The following is a 22,451-nucleotide window of genomic DNA, read 5'->3' on the forward strand; positions in this document are numbered from 1 at the left end:
TATAATATAATTATTTCAAGCTTTATAATGATGCAATAAATATATGAAGAATTGAAAATAATTTATTTGAATATAATATTCGAGTTTAATGTTTTGTCGTGATATCGAATAATTCTGCCAATAGTGTTTTTTTTTATTAATATTCAAAATGTCATAAAATTATATAATATATAGTTTTCAGGACTTGGCTCCCATTGTTTGGGTTCATACAAAAAAATAAGGATTAAAAAATGAATCCTTTCCCCCTTTAATTAAATAACAAAACTAAAAGGTTATATATATTTTCCCAAAAGGTAATTATTATCTCTAAATCATCTGCTAAAGCGAGGATGATTGATATTACTGGAATTACGACCGCGCATTCTAGGTTGGTTAGAATTACTGTTATTGCGAGGATTGAATTGATTGGATGGATTTTGCCTATTAGGATCGCCATTATTGTGGATATACCCTTGCCTAGGGTTGCCACCAGGATTACTACTGTAGTTATGGCTTTGCCTATTGGGATTGCCATCAGAATTATTACGATAGTTATGGCTTTGCCTATTATTATCATTATCACTGTGGCGATAGTCAAAGCCGTTGTTATAGCTTTGAAAATTTTGATTAGGCAGTGCTCTGTTAATGTTGTTGGCGTTATTATGGGCCAACATTTGCTGTTGCCAATTGAAGTCGTCACCCCTGAGCCTAGAACTTTGAGTATATCTTTCCTGCTGCCAATTATTATTATTGTATCCTTGAAAGGAATTCGTCTTGGAATAATCGAAAGATTGCTGATTAAAACGAATAGAATTGCCACGGCCACCATGGCTGTTAACGTCCCTGTTAGGGTTATAATTATTATTGTAGGGTTGGTTTGAGTTGTAAGCATCGGATGGATTATTGAACGAAGAGCTATTGTTCCTTTGTCGACGAGTTTCGCTAGCGTCGCCATACCGTGAAAGATTAGAATTATGCCGAGTTGCACTATCTAATGCTTGGCTTTAATTTTATGTTTAAGAAAAAAAAATCATTTCAAGTTTCGCAATTTAATGAAATATCATCGTAGTATTTTTAAAAAAAATAATAATAAATTAAATATTCCTTTTTCCAAGACCATTTACAAAAAAAAATGTTAAATAAAAACTTCATCAATCTCCTTCCGGTAGGGCCGACTTGGCTGCCAGGGCTAGGAAATAGGGAGGTAATATTGTTGCCAAAACCTAGAGGAGGTCTGTATCTGCCCTGGGTTTTTTCGTCCCAGTTCATGGGTCTGAGAGCGTCGATAGGCATTCTTTGATAGTATATATTGAATAAATTTATTTTAGAATATGAAAAGAAAAAGGGAAAAAAATATGAATTCGGAATAATCTTTATGAAATTAATAAGAACTTACTTAAAATTTTGAGAGAAAATTAATATTTGAGTACTTGTAAAAAATAAGAATTCTTAATAAATATATTTTTTTTAAAGAAAAAACTATATGTATAATTAAATTATCTAAAAAGATATTTTAAAAAAAAGTAATTATTAAATATAAATATTATATATATAAAACTCGACGTTAGGCAACAGTTTTGCTTGAAATACGTAATCGTCGGAGTATTGTGGATCCTTGTAAAACACGCTATATAAAAACATATTTGTAATTTATATATATATATATATATATATATGATAAAATATTCTAAAGTTTGTGAGATATAGAAAGAAAGATTCTCCCAATAAACGAACTATAAAAGAGTAATTATAATGTCAAATCGACGTATAAAAGTTTTTTTTCTGCACTTTCAATTCAGATAAAAATTTTGAACTCGCTAGCCTTTTACCTAACCCGACATATTGAGAAGTTAAAAGGAGAACAAAAAAAGCCATTTTATCCTTTATCGGATTATGTTAGCAACTAATTTAAAAAAAAACTAAATGAATTTGAATTTGGTATTATATGACAAAAAAAGTAAAAGATAGATAATTTGAGGAGAAACATAAAAAAATATGGTCATCTAATGTCCAGTGGAAAGTTTGAAAAGATATTATATGACTTTCATTTCTTTTTTTTAATGAATTGATTACATGAAATGTTTACATTAATAATTTGGATAGCAAATGAATATCAAGAAAAGTTAAAGCAGGAGCTATATATAATTTGTTTTATAACATTAAAAGGCACAAAAGGTTATTTATTTCACGTGGATATCGACTTTCGTTGTTCTTCAACAAGAGGCAACACAAAATCAAGAAAATATAATAGCTAATAAAAATATTCTTATGCCAGTTATAGCTTTCCTTGGCCACTTAGGTCCAAAGAACCTGTCTTCTTCGTTCTATAGCCCTACAAATTAAGTGCTTTGCAGGGATATTAGCCTTGAGTCTTAATCACTTAAAAACAAAAGAGCCCAAATCGAAATTCTCAAGGTTTTGTTATTTTTATTCATATTCTGTGTATTTTTTTACTCTCTTTAAAGATAATAAATTTTTATTATTATTATCAAACATCCAGCCGGGATGTGTATTCATATAAACTCATGGTGTATGTCACTTCATAAGTTAGGTCACATATCTTTACACCAAAATTTAAAAAGTCTCGCAAAAAACCTTCAACGTGTAATAGAATCAATTAATCTTGAAAATAAAGGCAATTGGTAATAGGATTAATTGTTATATAAATATATTTGTTAATTGTGTATTATGATGGATGAATTTGTAAAAGATATATAAAATGAAGAAATTAATTACAAAGATATAATAAAATTATTAATTGTTTTCAAGATAGTTCACAATGAGTAAGCAAGTTCAAATTTCGTCTCTGATCTAATTATAAAATTTTAATAGATGATGACCTGACAACTTTTAAAAATGCTGATGACAATGATGCCTGATATTTGGGATCAGAATACTGATGATGCTCACCATTATAATAATTCCCATAAAAATGTACTCCAAAAGAGAATTTCTTTTTATGAAAGATGAGATGAGATTTTTTTCGATCCCAACAATAAATGTTTAATTATGGGGAGGGGGGGGGTATCTTAATTGAATTAATAGAAAAATGAGGAATCGTATCATTAGTGGATGACTATGAAAAAACATAATTTATTAAGTCTTTTTTTTTAAGAATGAAAATGGATGGGAAATAATTAATTTTTATTTAATGACTCAAATAACATTTTATTTTTTTCCTCTTTTTCCCTGGCTTCTAAAATCTTGCAAGAGTAGATATAATTCCATTTTAAATTATTTTAACAAAGAGGACACTGGTCCATACCTAATGAAAACGTATATAACATCTATTCAAGTTTACCCCACGCAAAGCGTATTCTTGATAGGAGGTAAGGAAGATATGGGTGAAGGAATTTCACCCTCATTTACGATTTGCGTATCCAATTTGACCAAACCTGCCATACCCTGACAGAAAGAGGCTTCTAGAGTTACGAATCCCTGGATGATATATATTTTTTAATAAAAATAATTTATTTAAATCGAGGTGTTTTAATACATTATCTCAATAAAAAAAGAATCTTTGTAAGGCATTAAGCTATATTATGGTGGAGGGAAATTCAATTTCTTATATCATTTTTAGGCCTGAGTCTGTCAAAATATTTAGACCCCAGCCCGTCTTCGGACTAATTTTCATGAATTCAACAAATCAGGGGAAATAAATAAACAAAAAGGAACTGTCATGCCATGTTGAGTGAATTTACTCGTGATCTTAGAGTAGCAAATTTTCCCATTATAGCAGAGTTGCCTTATTGTTCTGGTATTCTTAATCAATGATAACATGCTTTAATATGGCGAAAGGACAGCTTGTATCACTATCAAAAAAAACCAGACAGGACATTGCTTGTGTTTCTTGCCACGGCTGCAAAGCAAATAATTACCTTCATTAAAACTAGTGGGTTTCTTTGTGCTAATGTGTAATGGCTTGTAAATCACTAATTTTGCTGATCAAGCAATCGAGACATAAGGCTTGTATAATGCATTAGCACACATTTTGATACTCTGGCATAGCGTCCATTCCAGGCAAATAATAGGTTTAGTAATTCAACAGTCTACAAAATACAACAAAGCACATAACATTGAATAGGCCTTCCAGGACATTAAGGCAGCCAACCCATCCCACAAGACAATCGAATGTTTGCATGGATTGAGACGATGTCCGGTAAATTACCACCCCAAGTTATTAGGCCTATTTCTCAAATTGAGCAGTGTCCAGGAGAGACAGCTGCCAAAATAGTGAAAGGATTCGAGGATTTGATTATTCGAAATCAGAATTAAATTCACCCAACATGCATTTCTAGCCATTTATATATATATTTTCAGTTATCTACATTTATGTTAAAACCTTAAATGGTTAAAGAGGTAAGGGTGTCATGTTTATAAAAGTAGAATTCATTATTTTTATCCATATTCGTAAATTTCCACTGTTTGCAAAAAAATATAAAATCCTTTTAATATGGTTATAAAATAAAATTTGTACTTTGCCAATTGCATAGATAATATTTTTATTATTCTATGGAATATAAATATCAATTAAAAATATAATAAAATGCAATTTACTGTTCTTCAAAATGTAATGTTAGTATCCCAAAGTTGTATATATAAAATTAGATAAGGTTTAATAATTAGTCTTTAAAAATAATTAAGGTTTCGTTTCGTTGATTTAAAGTTTCTCTCTTTTTAGATTATTTAACACTATTAAACCTTATTTAATTTTATATAGAACTTTAGGGATACTCACATTATATTTTAAGAAATTAGAAATTTTCTTTTATCATATTTTTAAATCAAGATTAATAATTATATTCCAAAATAATCATATAAACATTATCGATATAGTTAACAAGATAAAAATATTATTTTATAAACAGAGTAGAAATTTAAGAATGAATTAATTCTACCTTTTTTAATAAACAAAAGAAGTGTTATTTAATAAAAAAATATAATAAATATTATTTTTCTTTATAAATATGACATGAACGAAAACAGGAAAATATTTTTTCTTCTCACCCTGTCCAACTTATTATCCGAGGCTATGATCGATTTAATGACTGAGTATGCTGGATGCTCTGCACTAATATAAATCCTGTCAAAGCTTTGCGAATTAAGGTTTTTTTCGAAATCTGTCAACTTGTCGTACACTTTCTCATGCAGGGTTTCTAGCAAACGCTTTTCGTCCACAAACGGCAAGAGCGCTACTCCTATAGGATTTTTGTAAGAAAAAAAAGAATGTGTGACATGTATAATGGTGGGAGTAAAAATATTCATGTAATCAACTATTATAATTTAAACAGAACTCAAATTATATAAAATCTGCATCGACCTGTCAGAGTTAAAATGAACGTATCTGACCATAAGAACTTGGGTTTATGTAATTTTAAAAAAAAATTACTTCTCAGGGTCAGACTAAAACCTTATGTTTAGGTCGTATTCAAATTTTTTTCTACCATTTGGCCCAACCCTTTAAAATTTCATTATCTCAAGATTTGCCAACCGATTAATTTAAATAATTCAAATTTATTTATAAAAGTTTGGCTAGTCCCAGGTTTCGTAAATCAAATTATTTTAGGACAGGTTTGAAATGTGTAATTTTTTGGTTTATAAAGCTCCATCTAAATTTATAAAATAATGATGATAATCAAGACCGGGCCGAGCCTTGCACTATCGGATAAAACTGAAATTATTCTTTCTTTTGAACGTCATTATACCTTTTTAAAATTCTCTTTCCTTCTTTACGTGACTATAAAAAGTAGATTTTTTACCCAACCCCCCTCAGAATTTTTTTAAAATTTTGTACATTAGTAATTAAGAAAAAAAAATGAAATTTTACTTCCTTACACCACTTTCTCGACAAGATATGGGCGTTTAAAGATAAGAAAAATTGTAGATTTTTGACAAAATGCACTACATTAATTTTCAAATTTCATTATATAGCTTAATAATAGATCTTTAATATGACATATAATTGAATGTGATAGAAGCCCGATAACTACCAAGAACCCGAAATGGCCATAGAACAAAGGTATATTTTTTTCTGTAATGTGTACCAGACTGCTTCGTATATGACCATTTAGATAGATCAAAATTTAACATAAATATTATCATATTTAAATTTAATGGATACTGTAATTTTTATTTAAATTTAAAGGATACTGTAATTTTTATTTAAAAATTATGTCTAAATGAAAGGCCCTTACTTTATTATCTAAAAAATTTATTTGAGATGTGGGGGGGGGGGAGTAATGTGGCTCATTTTCTCTTGAAATTACGTGCCAAAATAATTCTAAACATATTTATAACTTAATTTGGAAATATAATTTCTTATAATTACATGCAATACAATCAAAAATTTATATTATATAATAATTTTAAAATATATCATATATTAATTTATTAAATCAATTAAAGTTTAAAAAACGATAATGAATTTTATTTGTAATTCTTTTGGTATAAATACATTTATATAATTATCCAATTTAACTTCAAATAATATGCAATTTGATTAACCTCGATAATATAATATTACATGTCGGAAAGTTATAATATAATATACAAATAACGTCCTTTTAAAATATATAACGTGACCTTTTAAAATATATCTTAACCTTTACAATAATAAATATTCAGATGTAACATAATTCGCCCAAGAAATTTGAATAAATTTTCACTTTCATTTTATTTTCTTTTAAGGGGAATAAAGGGAGTCAAAAACTGTATTTAAGATGATTTTTTTTAGATATTTACCAATCCTCAAAAAATATGTAATTTATTCCTTATGGTATTATTTCTTGCATATAATGTTGTTAAAAAGCTCAATTCGGGCCTAGTTGAAAAACGGCCTGATGAAGATTTAAATCAAAATAACATTATGCAAGCCTAAAGATTTTTCTCATGGCTGGCAGAAATGCTTAGACATCTATTTGCTAAATCTCGATGCTAATAAGATTTTAGTTAAATCTTAATCGGGCCATTTTGAAAAATCGACACAAATTGGGCCATTTTGAAAAATCGACACAAATTGGGCCATTAATTTGATGAAAAATGGACACAAATTGGGCCATTTTGAAAAATCGACACAAATTGGGCCATTTTGAAAAATCGACCCAAATCGGGCTTTTTTAACAACAATACTTGCTTAGTTATATAAATCCATTGTTGTCAATATATGATCATATGAACGTTGCAAGCTAGGTCGAGCTGCTAACCGTTTAGTAATGCTCCCGAAACTGTCGCAGAGACTTTTACCAGGTGCGGTTGAAAATAAATGCCGCTGTGCCTTTATCTATATGGGTAATTACCCCATTAGAAAAATAATGAACTTTGGCTACTCTGCCCTTTCTTTAAAAGATCAATTTTATTTATAATAAAATGAATAGTGCCTGATTATTGGTCCATTGAGATATTTGTGCATGGTCCTGCTATACAAATGCATAATTTTCCAAAAGGTAAGTAATAACTAAAAATTGGCCAATATATAAATTAGATTTTAATAAGTTTGAAATAAGGATTGTTGTGAAGCTATAAGAATAAGGAATCAAGTTATTAATCTACAAATTAGTTGTCGGAATTTGTCAGCGTTTCATGAAATGTTATATAATCTTTTGAATTCGCGCTAAGTAATAAATAGTCGTTCTTTTATTTTTGATTTTTGCTAAAATAACAGGTTTATAAAATTATGTTGCCAAGTAATTCAAGCGAAAATTTAAAAGTGTTAAATAAACCTATATTTACCCCCGACCGCACTTCTATAATAATTTTTTTATATAATAAAGTAAGGGCCTTTCATTTAGACATAATTTTCATAAAAATTATTACGTAGTATCCATTAAGTTTAAAGGGCCATAACTCCTAGACCCACCTTAGCTCAGTCTAGGATTAAAAAATATATATACTTTTTTCTATGGCTATTTCCGGTTTTGGTAGTTATCGGGTAGAAATTAAAATACGGCCGCCTGCAAGCCTCAGTATACATACACCAAAAACAAAAAAAATAACCTTGCCAAGCAAATTTTTTCCCGTTCAAATCAACCTTGAAGTGAATGGGATAGAAGTCGAGTATGGGTGAATCAGGAGCTTCCATTAATTCGGCCCATGGAGTTGGGATGTGCATGCCACTAGCAGCAGGGAAAACTGCCATGAGTTGTTCTAACGGTTTGAACTTGTTTTGAATTAAAAAAAAATTTATTAATTGACTTTTATATATAGGTAAGAATGCAAATGTAGTTCAAATAATGGCCCTCTAAGTTCAATAGGTCAGGTTACGAGCCAAATTATGGGGCTTGAATGTACCTAATAATTACACGACAGGTTCCTAATCTTATAATTAAAAAAATATATACATTTCGATTTCTTAATAACCTCTTTGTACATGTTGAATAAATATAATTAATCAACAGACGTCACATTTAAATTAAAAAATCAATAAAAATATGGATTCTATGGGAATCATTCCATTTTAAATCTTTGCTGGTGGCAATTTGAAAAATCTGATTCGGCCAGAACTTATTCCGATATGTATAAGAGTACCAACTATAGGTGTGCATTGGGCGGGATTTTCGCCTACCTGCCCATACTTTGAATGAGCGTGGTTGGGTTTTTAAAAATATTTTCAACATTGGGCAGGTGTTGGGCAGGTTGAATTTTTTTTTAAAGTAATGGGCGGGTAAATTTTTGATATTTTTCAGATGATGAGCATAACAAACTTTAATTTATTTAAAATAATAGTTTTATTTCACAAAGGCGGGCGGGATTTTTGGCTAAAAACCCAACCATTGCAGACCTCTAGTACCAATACAATTAATTTCGTATTTTTGAGCCGAACTTTTGAAAAAGTGTTAATTTATATAGATTTTTTTTATATAAAACTTTAAAAAATAATACAATTAAAGCCAGACATTGATCATAATTTATCGTGGAGTTATTCTTATTCAAAACTTAGACCCCTTTCTACTTACCTTTTGCCTACAATTATATATATATTAATGGTATATTTATTACTGGAAACGTTTTGACTTCGAATACATTGGTAATCTTTTTGGATATCCCCTGGAAATCCGAGGCGAATGGGGCATAATGGAATGGGAAAAACCAATTCCAACAAGGACATCCCTGATAATAGTATAAAAGCACCCAACAGAGTCCTTTGGCGTAGGCCACTGCCTTGATGGGGTTTAAAAAATAAAATCAATGTAAGATGTTTATCAATTTTGTACCAATAAAAAAGTTATAAAATGTGAGTAAGGGACACCTACCACTTCGTTCCTGAATTTCATGTCGTTAGAATCCGCTTTGAACTTCATCGCGTAATATCTATCCTTAAATCCATCTTCCCATAACCTGATTATTTTTTTTTGAAAAGTTTAGGTATGGTTTAATTATTCAGATCAGGGTGTCAAACCAAACCGCGAAACAAATGAACCGTTATAATTTTCGGCCACCATATTATAAACTTATTGAACGGGTTAAATAATGGTCCTAAAAATTGCATAAGTTCATTTAAAATGATTGGCGTAATTTTAAAAGAAAACAATTTATAAGTGGATATGGATGTTTTACTTAATTTGACATTTTTTTTATACGTGTTTTTTATAATAAAATATCTTTAGGTTTTATTTTTTAAAAAAAATTTTGGTTTTAAATAATATTTATTAATTTAAAAAACAATAGTATACAAACTTATAAACCTAAAATGAACAGAAGAAACATCTTGTGTCTCACTGTTCGTATACCCCCCTTTTCAACAACCGTTTGAAAATTTTAGACTAAGAACAGTAATGGGACTGAACCGTGATGCCATTAGGATCGACAGACTGATTCAATTTAGGCATCCATTTTTTAAATTTGTTTTTCCCCTCGCTAGATCAAAAGGGTGTAAATATTGGAGGAGCCCCTTTTCAAAAACAAAATGACCATATACTCATGTTCCAACATTATCACAAAAATTGTAGATCGAAAGGATAATTAAAAATAAGATAAGTTTTAAAGAATTTTACCTTGTTAAAGTATCATTTCATACGTGAAGTGTATCATTTTCAAATGCACCTCCACCTTAAATCAATATTATGTATAACGTTAGCCCGTATTATTTAAATTAATAAAAATTCTTATAATTATATAGTATATGGTTGCAAAGTTGCAGGAATATAAAAGGTGGCAATTGGTGAATGAGCTGGAAACAGAGGGAGGAAAATATGATTTGGATCGCAAAAATAAATGAAGAAAAAGACAGGATATGTGGTTCGATGTATGAAAAATAGAAACAGGAATGTAGTTATTGATAAGAAAGTGATTATGGAGTTTTTTTAGCAATAATTTAATTAATGTTTATAGTGGTATAAAAATGTTTTTCAAAAATACACTTCTCAAGTTCAAAACTCGAGTTATAGCAACTACGAGTAGTCACATTATCTCGACTATTAAAAAAAAACTTGTTCTGCCAATAGGTTCGAGAAAGGAATTTCGAAGACGTTAAAAAAACAAGTGTAATAAGGGAAATTATAAAGGCAGTGGAAGAAATTGGAGTAAAATAGATGACAGACGTGTGCGATTCGATTTTATGTGAAGAGGTTTTAGCGGACTCGAAAAAATGGAGTTATAACAGGTTGAAGGAAAAATGTAATCCGCTAGATGGTGGCTCGTAGTGGACGAATAAGCTCCTGGAGCGTAGATTAAAAGTTTTTGGGATAATGTTAGAGAAGAGAATCAGAGATGATATGCCGTTTGGCATTACACATGGGAAAGGAGCCACCAATATTATTTTTCTGACAAATACAAATAAAGTATCAGAAAGAAAAGGGTAGATTTATTACGCGTTTGTAGTTGGAGGTTTGACAAGGTCCTATGTGAGGTTGCTAAAGAGGTTTTGAGAAAATCAGCTGTGGAGGAAAAGCTGGTATTGGCACTGATGATATAAAAAGATGCCCAATGGTTGACATGATACTGATAATGAAAGTTTTCAAGGCAAGGTGTGACTGCATGAGGGATCCGTCTGGGGTCCATTATTTATCAAGTAATGGAAATGGTGTCAAGAGAGGTACATAGAGGACTGACATGGAAACCTCGGTATGCTGATGATCTTGTATTGTGGCATAAGTGAAATAGTTAAAAAAATAAAGATAATCATATGAAAGATGGTTATAGAAGTAAAAAGTTTATAAGTGAGGCAAAAGATCAGATAAGGAAGAAAGATACTTGGTGAATGTGGGAAAGGTATTGCTAGAAAAAATAATTCAATACACCAGTTGTCAGAAATGGGTGCATAAATGTCTAGTTATTTGTGTAGCATACTGACCAGATGGAATTGTTATTCCTGCTGTTGTTGCAAGGGTCAAATATGGATGATAGAAGTTCCGAGATTGTCATCTATTCTAACATATAAAAATATATCTGAAGTTGAAGGAAAAGTTTATGTAAGCTACATAGTATTTATGGTGGTGAAACATGGATAATGTAAATGGCACAGAGAATCAAAAAATTATATGAAGTAGTAATGAGAAGAAACAGACTAAGGTGGTTTGGGGCTGTTGAACACAATATAATTGGATGAAGAGATGCACTTTGATGGATGTAATGGGATCAAGGTCCAGAAGAAAACTCACGAAGACGTGATTGAAAGTGATAAATGGATAACATTGAAAAAATAATGGGACTTACATATGATACCTAACACCATAAAAGGTGGAGAAAAGGGATCAGAGGGGAAACTGGCTTACCCGGAAACCGCAACGATGAATCCAAATAATTATATTTTTTTAGTACATCTATTTAGTAACAGAAAAAAATGGCAGGCTTAAAGTGCCTACATTTAATTCTATTTGAGTAAACATTGTTATTTTACAATACATTAATTTTTTAGAATTCCTAGCAAAGCAACTAGAGTATCTGGTAAAATATGTTCTTTATTTATTTATTTTTTTAAAAAGGGTAAAAAAAATAAGGTTAAAACCTAACATCGTCCACATTCTTATCAGGATCGGCCGTTTTGTCGGAAGATGCTAAAGCACCAAAACCTCTCCTGTTGTTGGCAGCTGAGGGCTAGAAAATTAGTATAAAAATATTAAAGAAGATTTTGTTTTTTTAAGCATCAGGATATTTTTAAGAGTTTTATATAATTGATCGAAACTCTAGTCAAACATGACTACTAAGCTTTTCAGTTTGATGGGGGCTCAATCAGTCAAAATATAGTAAAATCTTATAACCCAACATTGATTTTTTAAAAAATATTTAAGGGTATAAAATTTTAATGGGGTTCGAGCCACAATACCCCTCCCTAGCCACTATCCATCATCGATTTGAAGAGTAAATTTATGAACAAAACTTGTGCATTAATATTTTTAGACAAAATAATAACCTTGATGTCTTTCAAAGTCCCAGATGAAATGAATTTAATCGCGTTATTGCTATTAACCGAGTTAAAACCCTGCTTCCCCAATGGATGATATACGCCATCTACATTAGTATTAGCTTGGGCTATACGTTGTTCTCTCTCAGATCGTTCAGCTTCACGTTGCCTAAATCTGGAAGATTTTTTATTTTTAAAAAAATTTTTAATATAAAAATTTCAAAAAATTGATCTAGAATTAAACTCGAAGATTCTATAATCAGGGTGATATTTAAAAAAAGAAAGAAGTATATATGAAAGTATCAGAATGATAATTTAATCATGAAAAGTTAACCGAAAGGACCAGGCGTTACCAATAAAAAATGACGTTATTCCCTTAATATTCTTACAAAAGGGGTTCAAATTAATATCATATCACTCAATCGCATCTGGCTGATAGTAAAATATTCAACAAAGTTTTAAGTTAAATAATAAAAAAAAAATTGTCCCTAATAACCACTTTAGCTATAATGGTAATTTATAATAGGTATCAGTGACAAATATTTGTGGTTATCACAAATCTTATTCATATAATATATTAATTACTGCCTTTCTCTTAATTATAAATAGAAATTCAAAGTTATAAATGAAACTCTTTTTTGTTCTTATAAAGAGATGATTGGGAACTGAAAAAAAACCTCTTTTCGTTATCTTGGCGCGTCTTGAATATCCCATCTTCAACCTCCCCTAGTTTCGTGAGCATGACCTGAACTGATTTGAGATTTACTAATCCGTTGCATGTTAGATATCCCTTAGTGGTTGCAGCATAAATAAATTATGTAAATTACTTAGGAGAGGAAAAAAATTGATTTCGGCCAAAAGGTGGAGATAGATTCTTAAGTCAGCCAAAGAATGTTAAAAAAAGTTAGTAAAATCTCTTCAAGACTTTTGTGGACAATATTAAGGAAGGAGCGATGGGTCAATTTATGGAGTTAAATGTAGAGTTGCTAAATTACTTACCCTTTATTCAACTCTAAAACGGTCTAGCAGAGGGTTTGATAAACCTCAAATGAGCTGGTCAAAACCGCAATACCCATAATATATAAATATATTATAAAAAGAAAGGAAAAAAAAATTGATTTTACATCCATTCCCGAAAGCATTTCTTTGTAGATTCGGACGAGTCTGTCAATTGCATTTTCCCTATTAAAATTTTTTTTTAAAGAAATTATATTTTATTTTATAAAAAAATTTGGGTAGATTGAACTTCCCCTTTTTCATAATTTTTCGTTAATATCAATTCCCATAACAAGATGACGGCTATCGAAACTCATCATATGCTCAGAATATCATGAAACAAAAAAAAATCCATGACAAAAATAAGAAATGTATTATTTGTTTTTTTCCCGAACTTTTCCAAAAATTATTATAATATATATATATTACTAAAGAGACCTGATTTCGAGGGAAGGTAAGTGTGGCAAGAAATCGTTTCCGACAAAAAAGCACAAAAATACCCAATCATCAATCACCCTTTCGAGGTCGAAATCCAATCTCTTGGGTCTTTGAAGACTAACCTCACTGTTCCCATTTGCTATTTTTAAAAAAAATAACGTATCATTAAATATGGATGGGAGAAGAAAAAAAACTCTTAAAAAGAACTGAGTTCCAATTCATATTTAAATAGAAATTATTAATATTTTTTGATTTTCATATCTTATTCTCTTATTTTTAATTTTTTTTTAAAATGGCCAACTTTCATTGTTGTTGTTCCGCCATCTTTGTGGAGTATTCCCATTGTTCCCTTCGAAATTGCTGTTACCACCTCGAGGAGAGTCGTAGAGTAATTCCCGCTCCAGGTACTGCCTCAGGAGATCGATTCGTATGAAGAGGAAGGAAACGGAACCGTCAGATAGCGAGTTTTCTAGCGCCTCATCCTCAGTCGAATCATTGGAGGAATTCCAGATATCGTTAGCCGATGCCAGAGAAGGTAAGAGTGCTTGCCCCGTGCAGTCCTTTAATTCATGACCTAAGGGTGGTTAATTATTTATTTTATTTTTTAACTTGTAGTTATTATGGGTTGTACCTTTTTTCAATAGCCACCTAAATCCTATTTTATGTTAAACTAAACTTCTGCAAGGTTTCATGTTTACAAATTAAATGGTTGTTATTTGAAGGATTTAGCCCCCATCCCCTTAAAAAAAAATAACATATTTATAGCTTTTTATTTCTACCTGACAAGCTGTCAAGTCAGATACGAGCTTTAAATTTCCCTCTCGATGTCAAAATACGACATTAGTCAAGAAAAGATACTTACATGCTCCAATAATTATGAGTAATGATAGCTAATCGAACCATGATCATTATTTTGAATAGCACACTATGCCGAGCGACATACATTACCCAATTGGCGATATTTTTGTTTTGGAAAACAGCAAAGGGACTTCAAAACAAAATGAATATGAATACTTAACGAGATCACAATATGCACCACATTTTAAAATGAGATGATTAACTTTCGAAGAATAAAAATATAATACACAATTAAAGTATTGCTAAACCTAGATTTTTAAATGGCCAAACTCCATATTATTAGCCATAAAAAATATCGTCCAAGCCTTGAGGTTTCGTAAATGTACAAACCTTTGTGTCATCTAGGAACAAAATCTTTAAGATTTGAGTAATAATTTTCGGGATAAAATATTGAGACGTAACAACAACTATTCGTTTGGCCATGAGAAAGAGAAAATTTCAAAATGATTATTGTTTTGTCCATAGTTTTAAGAGTTCGTTGTTTTTTTAAACTTAAGAAATATTCATTTTTTTATGACATTAGTTCAAATTCAAAAGGATAGGTGGTAAATAAAAAAAATCCATTTTAAATAATTTTACCGAAATTAAACAATTATATATCGAATATAAAACTACAATTCCTTCCAGCGCACCAGTTAAATGCCTATTCAGCTTACTAAAAATTTAAAGTGAATCTATCTCCTTATTTAGGGATGATAATTTTTATATATTTTATAGTGTTTGTGTTGTTTATTTTAATAAAGATGCTTTAAATAATTATTAAGATATAGTATTTCCAAAATTTTATGTATTGTATCAATTATATGAGGAATATTTGTATTGGTATTGTGAAGGACCCATTTAGAATTTTTAAATTTCAAGTGAGTCAAATAGTGAAATTTTAATTTAATAAGTCTATATTAACATCACCTTACAATTTTATTTAAGATGCAAATTTATAATTCGAGAAATTAGAAATGATATTTTAAATATGTATTCAAGATAATCAATAATCGTGACACATGTCATAAGTAATTTTGGTGTGCGGCTATTTGGCAATATTTAATCAGTCTAAAACTCTCAGTGAACTGACATGCATTTAAATAAAAGTTTTAAATTTAATATTAAGATTATCAATCAATGTATGTTATTCAAAAAATAAATTTTTTTTAGAAAGTTTTACCATCACTTAACATTGACAGTGCTTGACAATTTAAAATGAGACCTACTGCCAAATAAAAACATCTTGGCCACTTCCCTTGCCCAATAAACTTTAAAAAAAAATTGAGCCCTATTGGCAACAAAAATTTCACATTAAATAATATATAACCTTTTTTGCCGCACATATCGCATGGCCTTTCTTGATGAGGTTTAAATTCTTCCCGAATGATGGTGAAATGAGGTTCGTGAGTAGCCAACCCAAGCATAATGAGATCTGCATCAGCTCCACACAAGCAATGCTTGGTGTTTGGGTCATGGTCTGGATTTGCTAAATGTGTAATATTTTATGATCTTAAAAGTATAATCCTGGACAAGTGTACAAAATAATAAAAACCAGTAGCATTAGCCAAGATTTTCAAATGAAAAATTTGTAGCGTATTATATTTATCATTACTAACCTCTTTGTTTGCGAATGAAATCCATAATTTTGTGCTCACCTTCTCCTGGTACATTTGCGTCAGATAGAATAACCTTTAGATTTTTCCAAGCTGGATGATGTGTCAACCTATCTTGTATATAATACCTCAGGCATAAAGATAGTCTGTGCATAAATGGTGTCCCCTAAAAATATGTAATAGTTTTTTTATAAACTTGATGTTAGATAAATTTCAATCCTCAAATTATACACATACACAAAAATTAGAGAGTTGGTTGGAAAATGTTTTTTATGTTTAATATTTCCAAGAAATATTCATGGGCCTGGATTATTTAATCAGGCCCAGTCTAGACTTGTAGTAAAAAAAATCATAGGCTACTGGCCCATAATAAGTTACAAAAATTTTGCCCAAGCCTCTTATATAAATTTAATTTATTCAATGAAAAAACCTAACCCTGATGGTCATTACATGTCAGATCAAACACCTTCTGGCTGATCACTTTCAATGATGATAAAAATTTGTAGGCATGTTATATATATATATCAGAGACCTGCAGAGGTACCATTTACACAGTTCGGTCTGGATTAAAAAATTTTCTGCCTGGCCCTGGTTTAAAAATTTTAGGCCCAGCCCGGATATTTAAAAAAAAATTTTGAGGGCCCCGCCTGGATTTTTGTAAAAAAATTTTTAGGCCTGACTAGGAATTTTTTAAAATTATATTCGACCTGGTATATACAAAAAATTCATCTATTTAGTATTTTATCATATTTTTTGGCGAGTATTATTTAATAAGCAAGCATATTAGCTGATGTTGTTAAACGGCTTGTTTTGAGCCGATTTTTAAAAACGGCTAACTCAGTATTTTCGCCAGAAAAATATTGACTAAGCCTCGAAATTTCGATACTATATGTCTGGACCTTTGCTCCTTCTATGAGCAAAATTTTCAGGCTTGCATAATATTTTTCTGGATAAAAAACTGAGTTAGCCGTTTTAAAAAATCGGCTCAAAACGAGCCGTTTAACAACACTACTTTTTTTTAAATATTCTAAACAGACATTTAGTATATAACAAATTGATACTATAAAAAATCTGAGCAAATAATATTTTGAGAATATACTATATTAATTGTATTTATAAAAAAATATAAACAGATATTTTATTAATAAAAATATAATTTAATCCTTTGCATATTTATTACATGGCAGGAAAACTATTATGTAATAGATACTATGAGTGTTAGCTATGTTAACTTTCACCAAACATTATATTAATCATAACTATATATAATCATTATAACCATATCTAATTGACGAATATAATAATTCATGTATAAATTTTTTTTAAATAACCCGGCCTGGCCCTGGTATTTTAAAAAAAAATTTCAGACCCAGCCCGAATATATTTAAAATAAGGCCCAGCCCTGGTACCCGGGCCTGCAGATCTCTGAATATATATTTTAGTAATATCTCCATTAGCAAATATATAAACTGAGATAATGAGGATTAAGATTAAAAACCCAAATATCGGATTTTTAATAACACTACTTATGTTAAATAAATAGTTCTAAAAAATTAATTGGTTCAAATATTGAATCGATAATAACTAAATCATCCAAATCATTCAATCTACTTTCAGAAGTTGTATTTCATAGGTATGTTTTTCAGAGACTTGCATGCCCAGCCTCTGAGCCAGACCTAATTTTAATTTTTTTTAAACAAACCTGGGCTAGGCCCAAATTTTTTTTAAAAAAACACCTGTTCTGGGCCTGAAAATCTTTTTAGAAAGAAATTAATTTTTTTTTAAAATTATTGGTCATCTTATGACCAGCATAAAATTTAAAATCAATATTTAAAAATGATTATGAGATTCAATTTTTCTAATTTTTTTTAATTATTCATTTACTGTTTTCTTGATAATTTCTTCAATATTTAGCATGGCTGGGTAATTATTTAAAAAGATATTGCATAATGTATAAAAAAATGTATAGATTACGCTATATTCCATTGTTTTAAATATTCTCACCCAATCTATATCAAAATATTTTTGGCTGTTTTAATAATTAATTAATAAAGTATTTTTATAGTTATGAATAATAGCTAGATTTAATAAAAAAAAATGTTTCTTAAATGTGGATGATATTGTTTTTTTCATATTTTCTGTTGTTTTTTTTAAAACATATATAACGAAAAACTTAAAATATATTATGAAAATACTTATTTGTCAGATGAAAATATTAGTAAGATAAATAAAATCACCAAAGTTTTCCCAAAAAGGAAAGAATGCAAAGCTAAATACTAAATATTGCTACTACATGAAATAGATTAAAAAATAAAATACCTAATGATGTTAAACAGCTTGATGATGCCAATTTTATATTAAAATTTTGAGGCTTGTGTAATACATTTTGACTAAAATTTTAATAGTCCACCTTCCTGCCATCTAAGAGCAAAGTGTGTGTAATATTTTTTGGATAAAATATTGGGTTTGCCATTTTTAAAAATCAAGCGATTTATCAACATTACAAAAACTATTAACTATAAAATCAAAGACAAATTCGAGGCCAACTTTGTTGGACCAAACATATCTGAAAAGGGACTATACCTGATGAATTGAAAAGTATTCATTTTAAATTTCACTTAAAACTGAGATATTTGACAATTCCAAATATCATTATTATAAAAAATGAATGTGTCAAGATTATCAAATTAAATATTGTTTCATTTGATTCTTGTAATTCTTAATAATTTTAATTTAACCCTTTAACGTCTCATGATTTGTTTTGACATCATATAATATAATTATATATTTCAAATTTATAAAAGCCTATAGATTTAATTTAATATCATATGATATAAATATAATAAAAATACTTTCGTATTTTATTAAAATTATTAACGCATAATGTTTTATTTTTAAATTTCATCTAATCATATTTTCATGATTTTATTTTTACCATTTTATTGAATTTTATAACAACAATATAACGAATTCTGTGGATAATATTTAATAATTCTAAAATTTTTATTCATTATTAAAGGTAAGAGTATAATATTATAAAAAATTATTTTATTAAAAATGAATATCTCTTTTTTATACCTACTTAAAGTTTATGATGCCAAAATAACTCATTGGGATTTTAGAATACCATTAATTTTATTTTATATTTATAATGATTTTCAATAGGTATAATTCCCATTTTTAATTTGACATTAATAAAACCTATATCCTCTGACTTATATTATAATTTTACATTTATTAAATTTTTTAAAATGATTCTGTATAATTCATAGATGGCTAATAATTTAATAATAGTCAAGGGAGACATTTTGGAAGCCGACATCAATGAATCAGACAATGAAGAAGATATTTTGTACACTCTTTGCGATGATTCTCCTTCAACTTCATCAATTTCAACATCTAATAATCTTCAAGTCAAGATAGAAGATACAGAAAATAATGATAATATTATAATATCAAATGGAGAGCAGGTGATACCTCAATTGGACACAAAATATACTAATACATTTTCCCCTTCAACCAATATATTATCCATATCAATATTTTAAATTATTTATTTCAAATAATATTCTAAATGATATATGCAAACAAAGTAATTTATACAGTTTTCAGCAAATAAATCGATCGCTAAATCTTGATATAAATGAATTAGAGCAATTCTTAGGCATACATCTTTTTTCTTCTTTAGTTAAAGTTCCTTCATATAGACAATATTGGTCTATGGAATTGGCGTTCCCTCAGGTTACGGAAACTATGTCTCGTACCAGGTTTCAAATATTGCGAAAATATTTACATTTTAACGATAATTCTCAACTTATCCAAAGAAATCAAGATGGATATGATAAATGTTTTAAAATTAGACCCTTTATTTCAGGGATTCAAAACAATATGCAAAAATTAGAGATGGAGGAAAGAGTATGTGTTGATGAAATAATCATCCCGTTCAAAGGGCGGAGTACATGATATGCTTGTTGAATGCTATAGAGTCGATATTAAAGGTTAAAGGTTCTACCTGAGAATCATTTTTCATCTTATTGATGTGTGTAGTAAATGCATGGCTTTTGTATAGGCGACAAATATGCCATGAAAAAGAGAATAAATTCATGAAACTTATCACATTTAAAACACATATTGTTAAAGCATTGTTATCGGCAGGCAAAATTAGTAAAAGAAAATCAGGGAGACCTTTGAATGAACTGATAAAGAAAAAAAGTTCTATAATAGCTCCTATATCTGATATCAGATATGACAACATTGGTAATTGGCCGGAAGCCTGCGAAATGAGGCAAAGATGCAAGTTATGCATAAATGCATACTCCAGAACAAAATGTGCAAAGTGTAATATATATTTATGTTTTAATCAATATAGAAATTGTTTTCGAGATTTTTATAATGAATAGATATTTGTATTTTTTTGTGTTACAATATGCCTGATGATGTCAAATTGCAATGTCATTTTTTTTTACCTGTATATTTAAAAATAAAAGTTGGAAATAATTTTGGGCATCTATGGAGTGTATAAATGAATAATTTATAGACAAGATTTTTTTTTTTAATTATTAAAAAGTTGGGCGTCAAAGGGTTAATGAAGATTAATTCAAAAATTATCTTTTCGTATTATGCTGCCTTTTAATATTTTTTATAAAAATAGTAAACAGTTTATGACTTGTAAGAAAAAATAAATAAATTTATAACTTAAGGATTAAATCATAAATAAAATGAAAATGTGATGCTCTATTAAGCTAGGTATTGAGTAAATTAATTTTTATAGAGTTAAATTATTTTAAGGAAACATATATAAATATAATAAAATTTATATCAAAATTGAATATTACTGGAGTGATGCAATTGCTATCAAAGGAAGTCTTATTTTTTTCATCAGGTATTGCTATTCCTTTAGCAATTAACTCTCTTTTCACTTTCTCCATGCAGCTTGACTTTTCACTACTCTCTTGTGCTCCTCTAAATCTTCGAGATCTCTGTTGATTCATCTTAGCTCTTGGAGCCTATCATATATTTAGGAATTTAAATTATAATATAAACAATTACCACTCCATCAACAGCCATGTACAAAACCTTTCTAGGCCTTAAGAGTCCAAACAATCTATCAATGTATGCATATATATCAACCATCATGTCTTCTTCTGTTTCAGGGGCAGCTTTATATTCAGGATGACAACATGGATGAATAATTCCATTCATATCAAGATATACATTATCAAATTCTATGTTATTAGGATTAGAATTTAATAAATCCTTTGGGTCTTCAATATTCTAAACATATAATCATAAAACAAGCATATTTAATTAAAAATACTTTATCTTCTACACATGACACGACAATAGATGGATATTTTCTACTTAACCATCTAAAGAAGGCTGGAACTCCCATTTTATAATTAAGATAAGAAGAGAAATGTAATGTATATGAATGTTCAAAAGAAAAAATAAAAATTTAAAACCAAAACATTACTATTTATAATTTGACAGACATTTCAAATTAGATTCAAAAAATAATTTTTTTACTCAAAATGAATTTTACTCTTTACTTGTTAAATATATTTTTGTAACATAATATTTGATATTATATAATAAATGCTAATAATCAATAAGAGTTTATATAGTAACAATATGTCTCTAATGAAGTAAAAATGTCCGAAATCTTTATCAATATATAAAATAGGGAACAGTGGGACAAATCCCCTTCCCCCCAAAGCCAAAAAATACAGATGCAGGATATATTTTTCAAAAATATTATTGCTTGTATTAATTTATATTTGTTAATATTTATTTGTATCTCATATTAAATATATATTTAATTACATTTATTATCACATTTATTATCACATTTATCTACTAAGTTATTTTATCAATTAATTTCGATATTAAGTTTTCCGGCGTTATATTTACTTATTATTTCAAATTTTTAGCGACGTAATATTTATCTACCATTTTCAAATTTCTAGTCAAATAATAATTATTTCTGAAACTTCTTGTCCAACAGGGAAAAGGAAATTGCAACCTTGTCCAACAAGATAGAGTCTCTGCCATCAAGCATTAACAGCTTTTAAGGAGTTAGAAGAGCCATTTATTTGCTATTACTGAAATATCGCAATGGCCTGAAAGAAATATTTCCTCAGAAGCAAGGAAATTATGGGATTCAATGCTTATTCCAAATTTTTTTCTCATTAGAATGTATTATTTAATTATACAACTATTTTAAGTATTACTTTTCATAAACATGACAT

The 22,451-nt window shown here is 29.0% G+C and overlaps 1 protein-coding gene across 1 annotated transcript; it reads right to left on the reverse strand.

The window, feature by feature from the left end:
- Positions 1-53: 53 nt before the first annotated feature.
- LOC135922710 (5'-3' exoribonuclease 2 homolog) lies at positions 54-21,630 on the reverse strand. Its single transcript, XM_065457152.1, has 19 exons — positions 21,521-21,630; positions 21,253-21,477; positions 21,039-21,209; positions 16,207-16,369; positions 15,918-16,076; positions 14,052-14,324; positions 13,751-13,889; positions 13,441-13,498; positions 12,994-13,106; positions 12,326-12,491; positions 11,921-12,009; positions 9,228-9,312; positions 8,974-9,135; positions 7,972-8,134; positions 4,987-5,177; positions 3,281-3,417; positions 1,538-1,606; positions 1,127-1,273; positions 54-981 (listed from the first exon to the last, which is right to left on the reverse strand). The coding sequence occupies exons 1-19, from the start codon at positions 21,593-21,595 to the stop codon at positions 312-314; spliced, it is 3,255 nt and encodes a 1,084-aa protein (XP_065313224.1). The 5' UTR covers positions 21,596-21,630; the 3' UTR covers positions 54-311.
- Positions 21,631-22,451: the final 821 nt, after the last annotated feature.

The sequence above is a fragment of the Gordionus sp. m RMFG-2023 genome, chromosome 1 (genome assembly GCF_954871325.1).
Source record: "Gordionus sp. m RMFG-2023 chromosome 1, tfGorSpeb1-WG-v2, whole genome shotgun sequence".
NCBI classification, from domain to species: Eukaryota; Metazoa; Nematomorpha; class Gordioida; order Chordodea; family Parachordodidae; genus Gordionus; species Gordionus sp. m RMFG-2023.

Bases quoted from the DNA above. Each gene is read 5' to 3' on its own strand.
- LOC135922710 (XM_065457152.1), bottom strand. From the start codon at position 21,595: ATGGGAGTTCCAGCCTTCTTTAGATGGTTAAGTAGAAAATATCCATCT. The intron at 12,492-12,993 runs GTTTTTTTTCAG...AAAATCTTCCAG, and splicing joins CGCCAAGATAACGAAAAGAG to ATTTAGGCAACGTGAAGCTG. The intron at 1,274-1,537 runs GTTTTATATATA...ATACTATCAAAG, and splicing joins AAACTGTTGCCTAACGTCGA to AATGCCTATCGACGCTCTCA.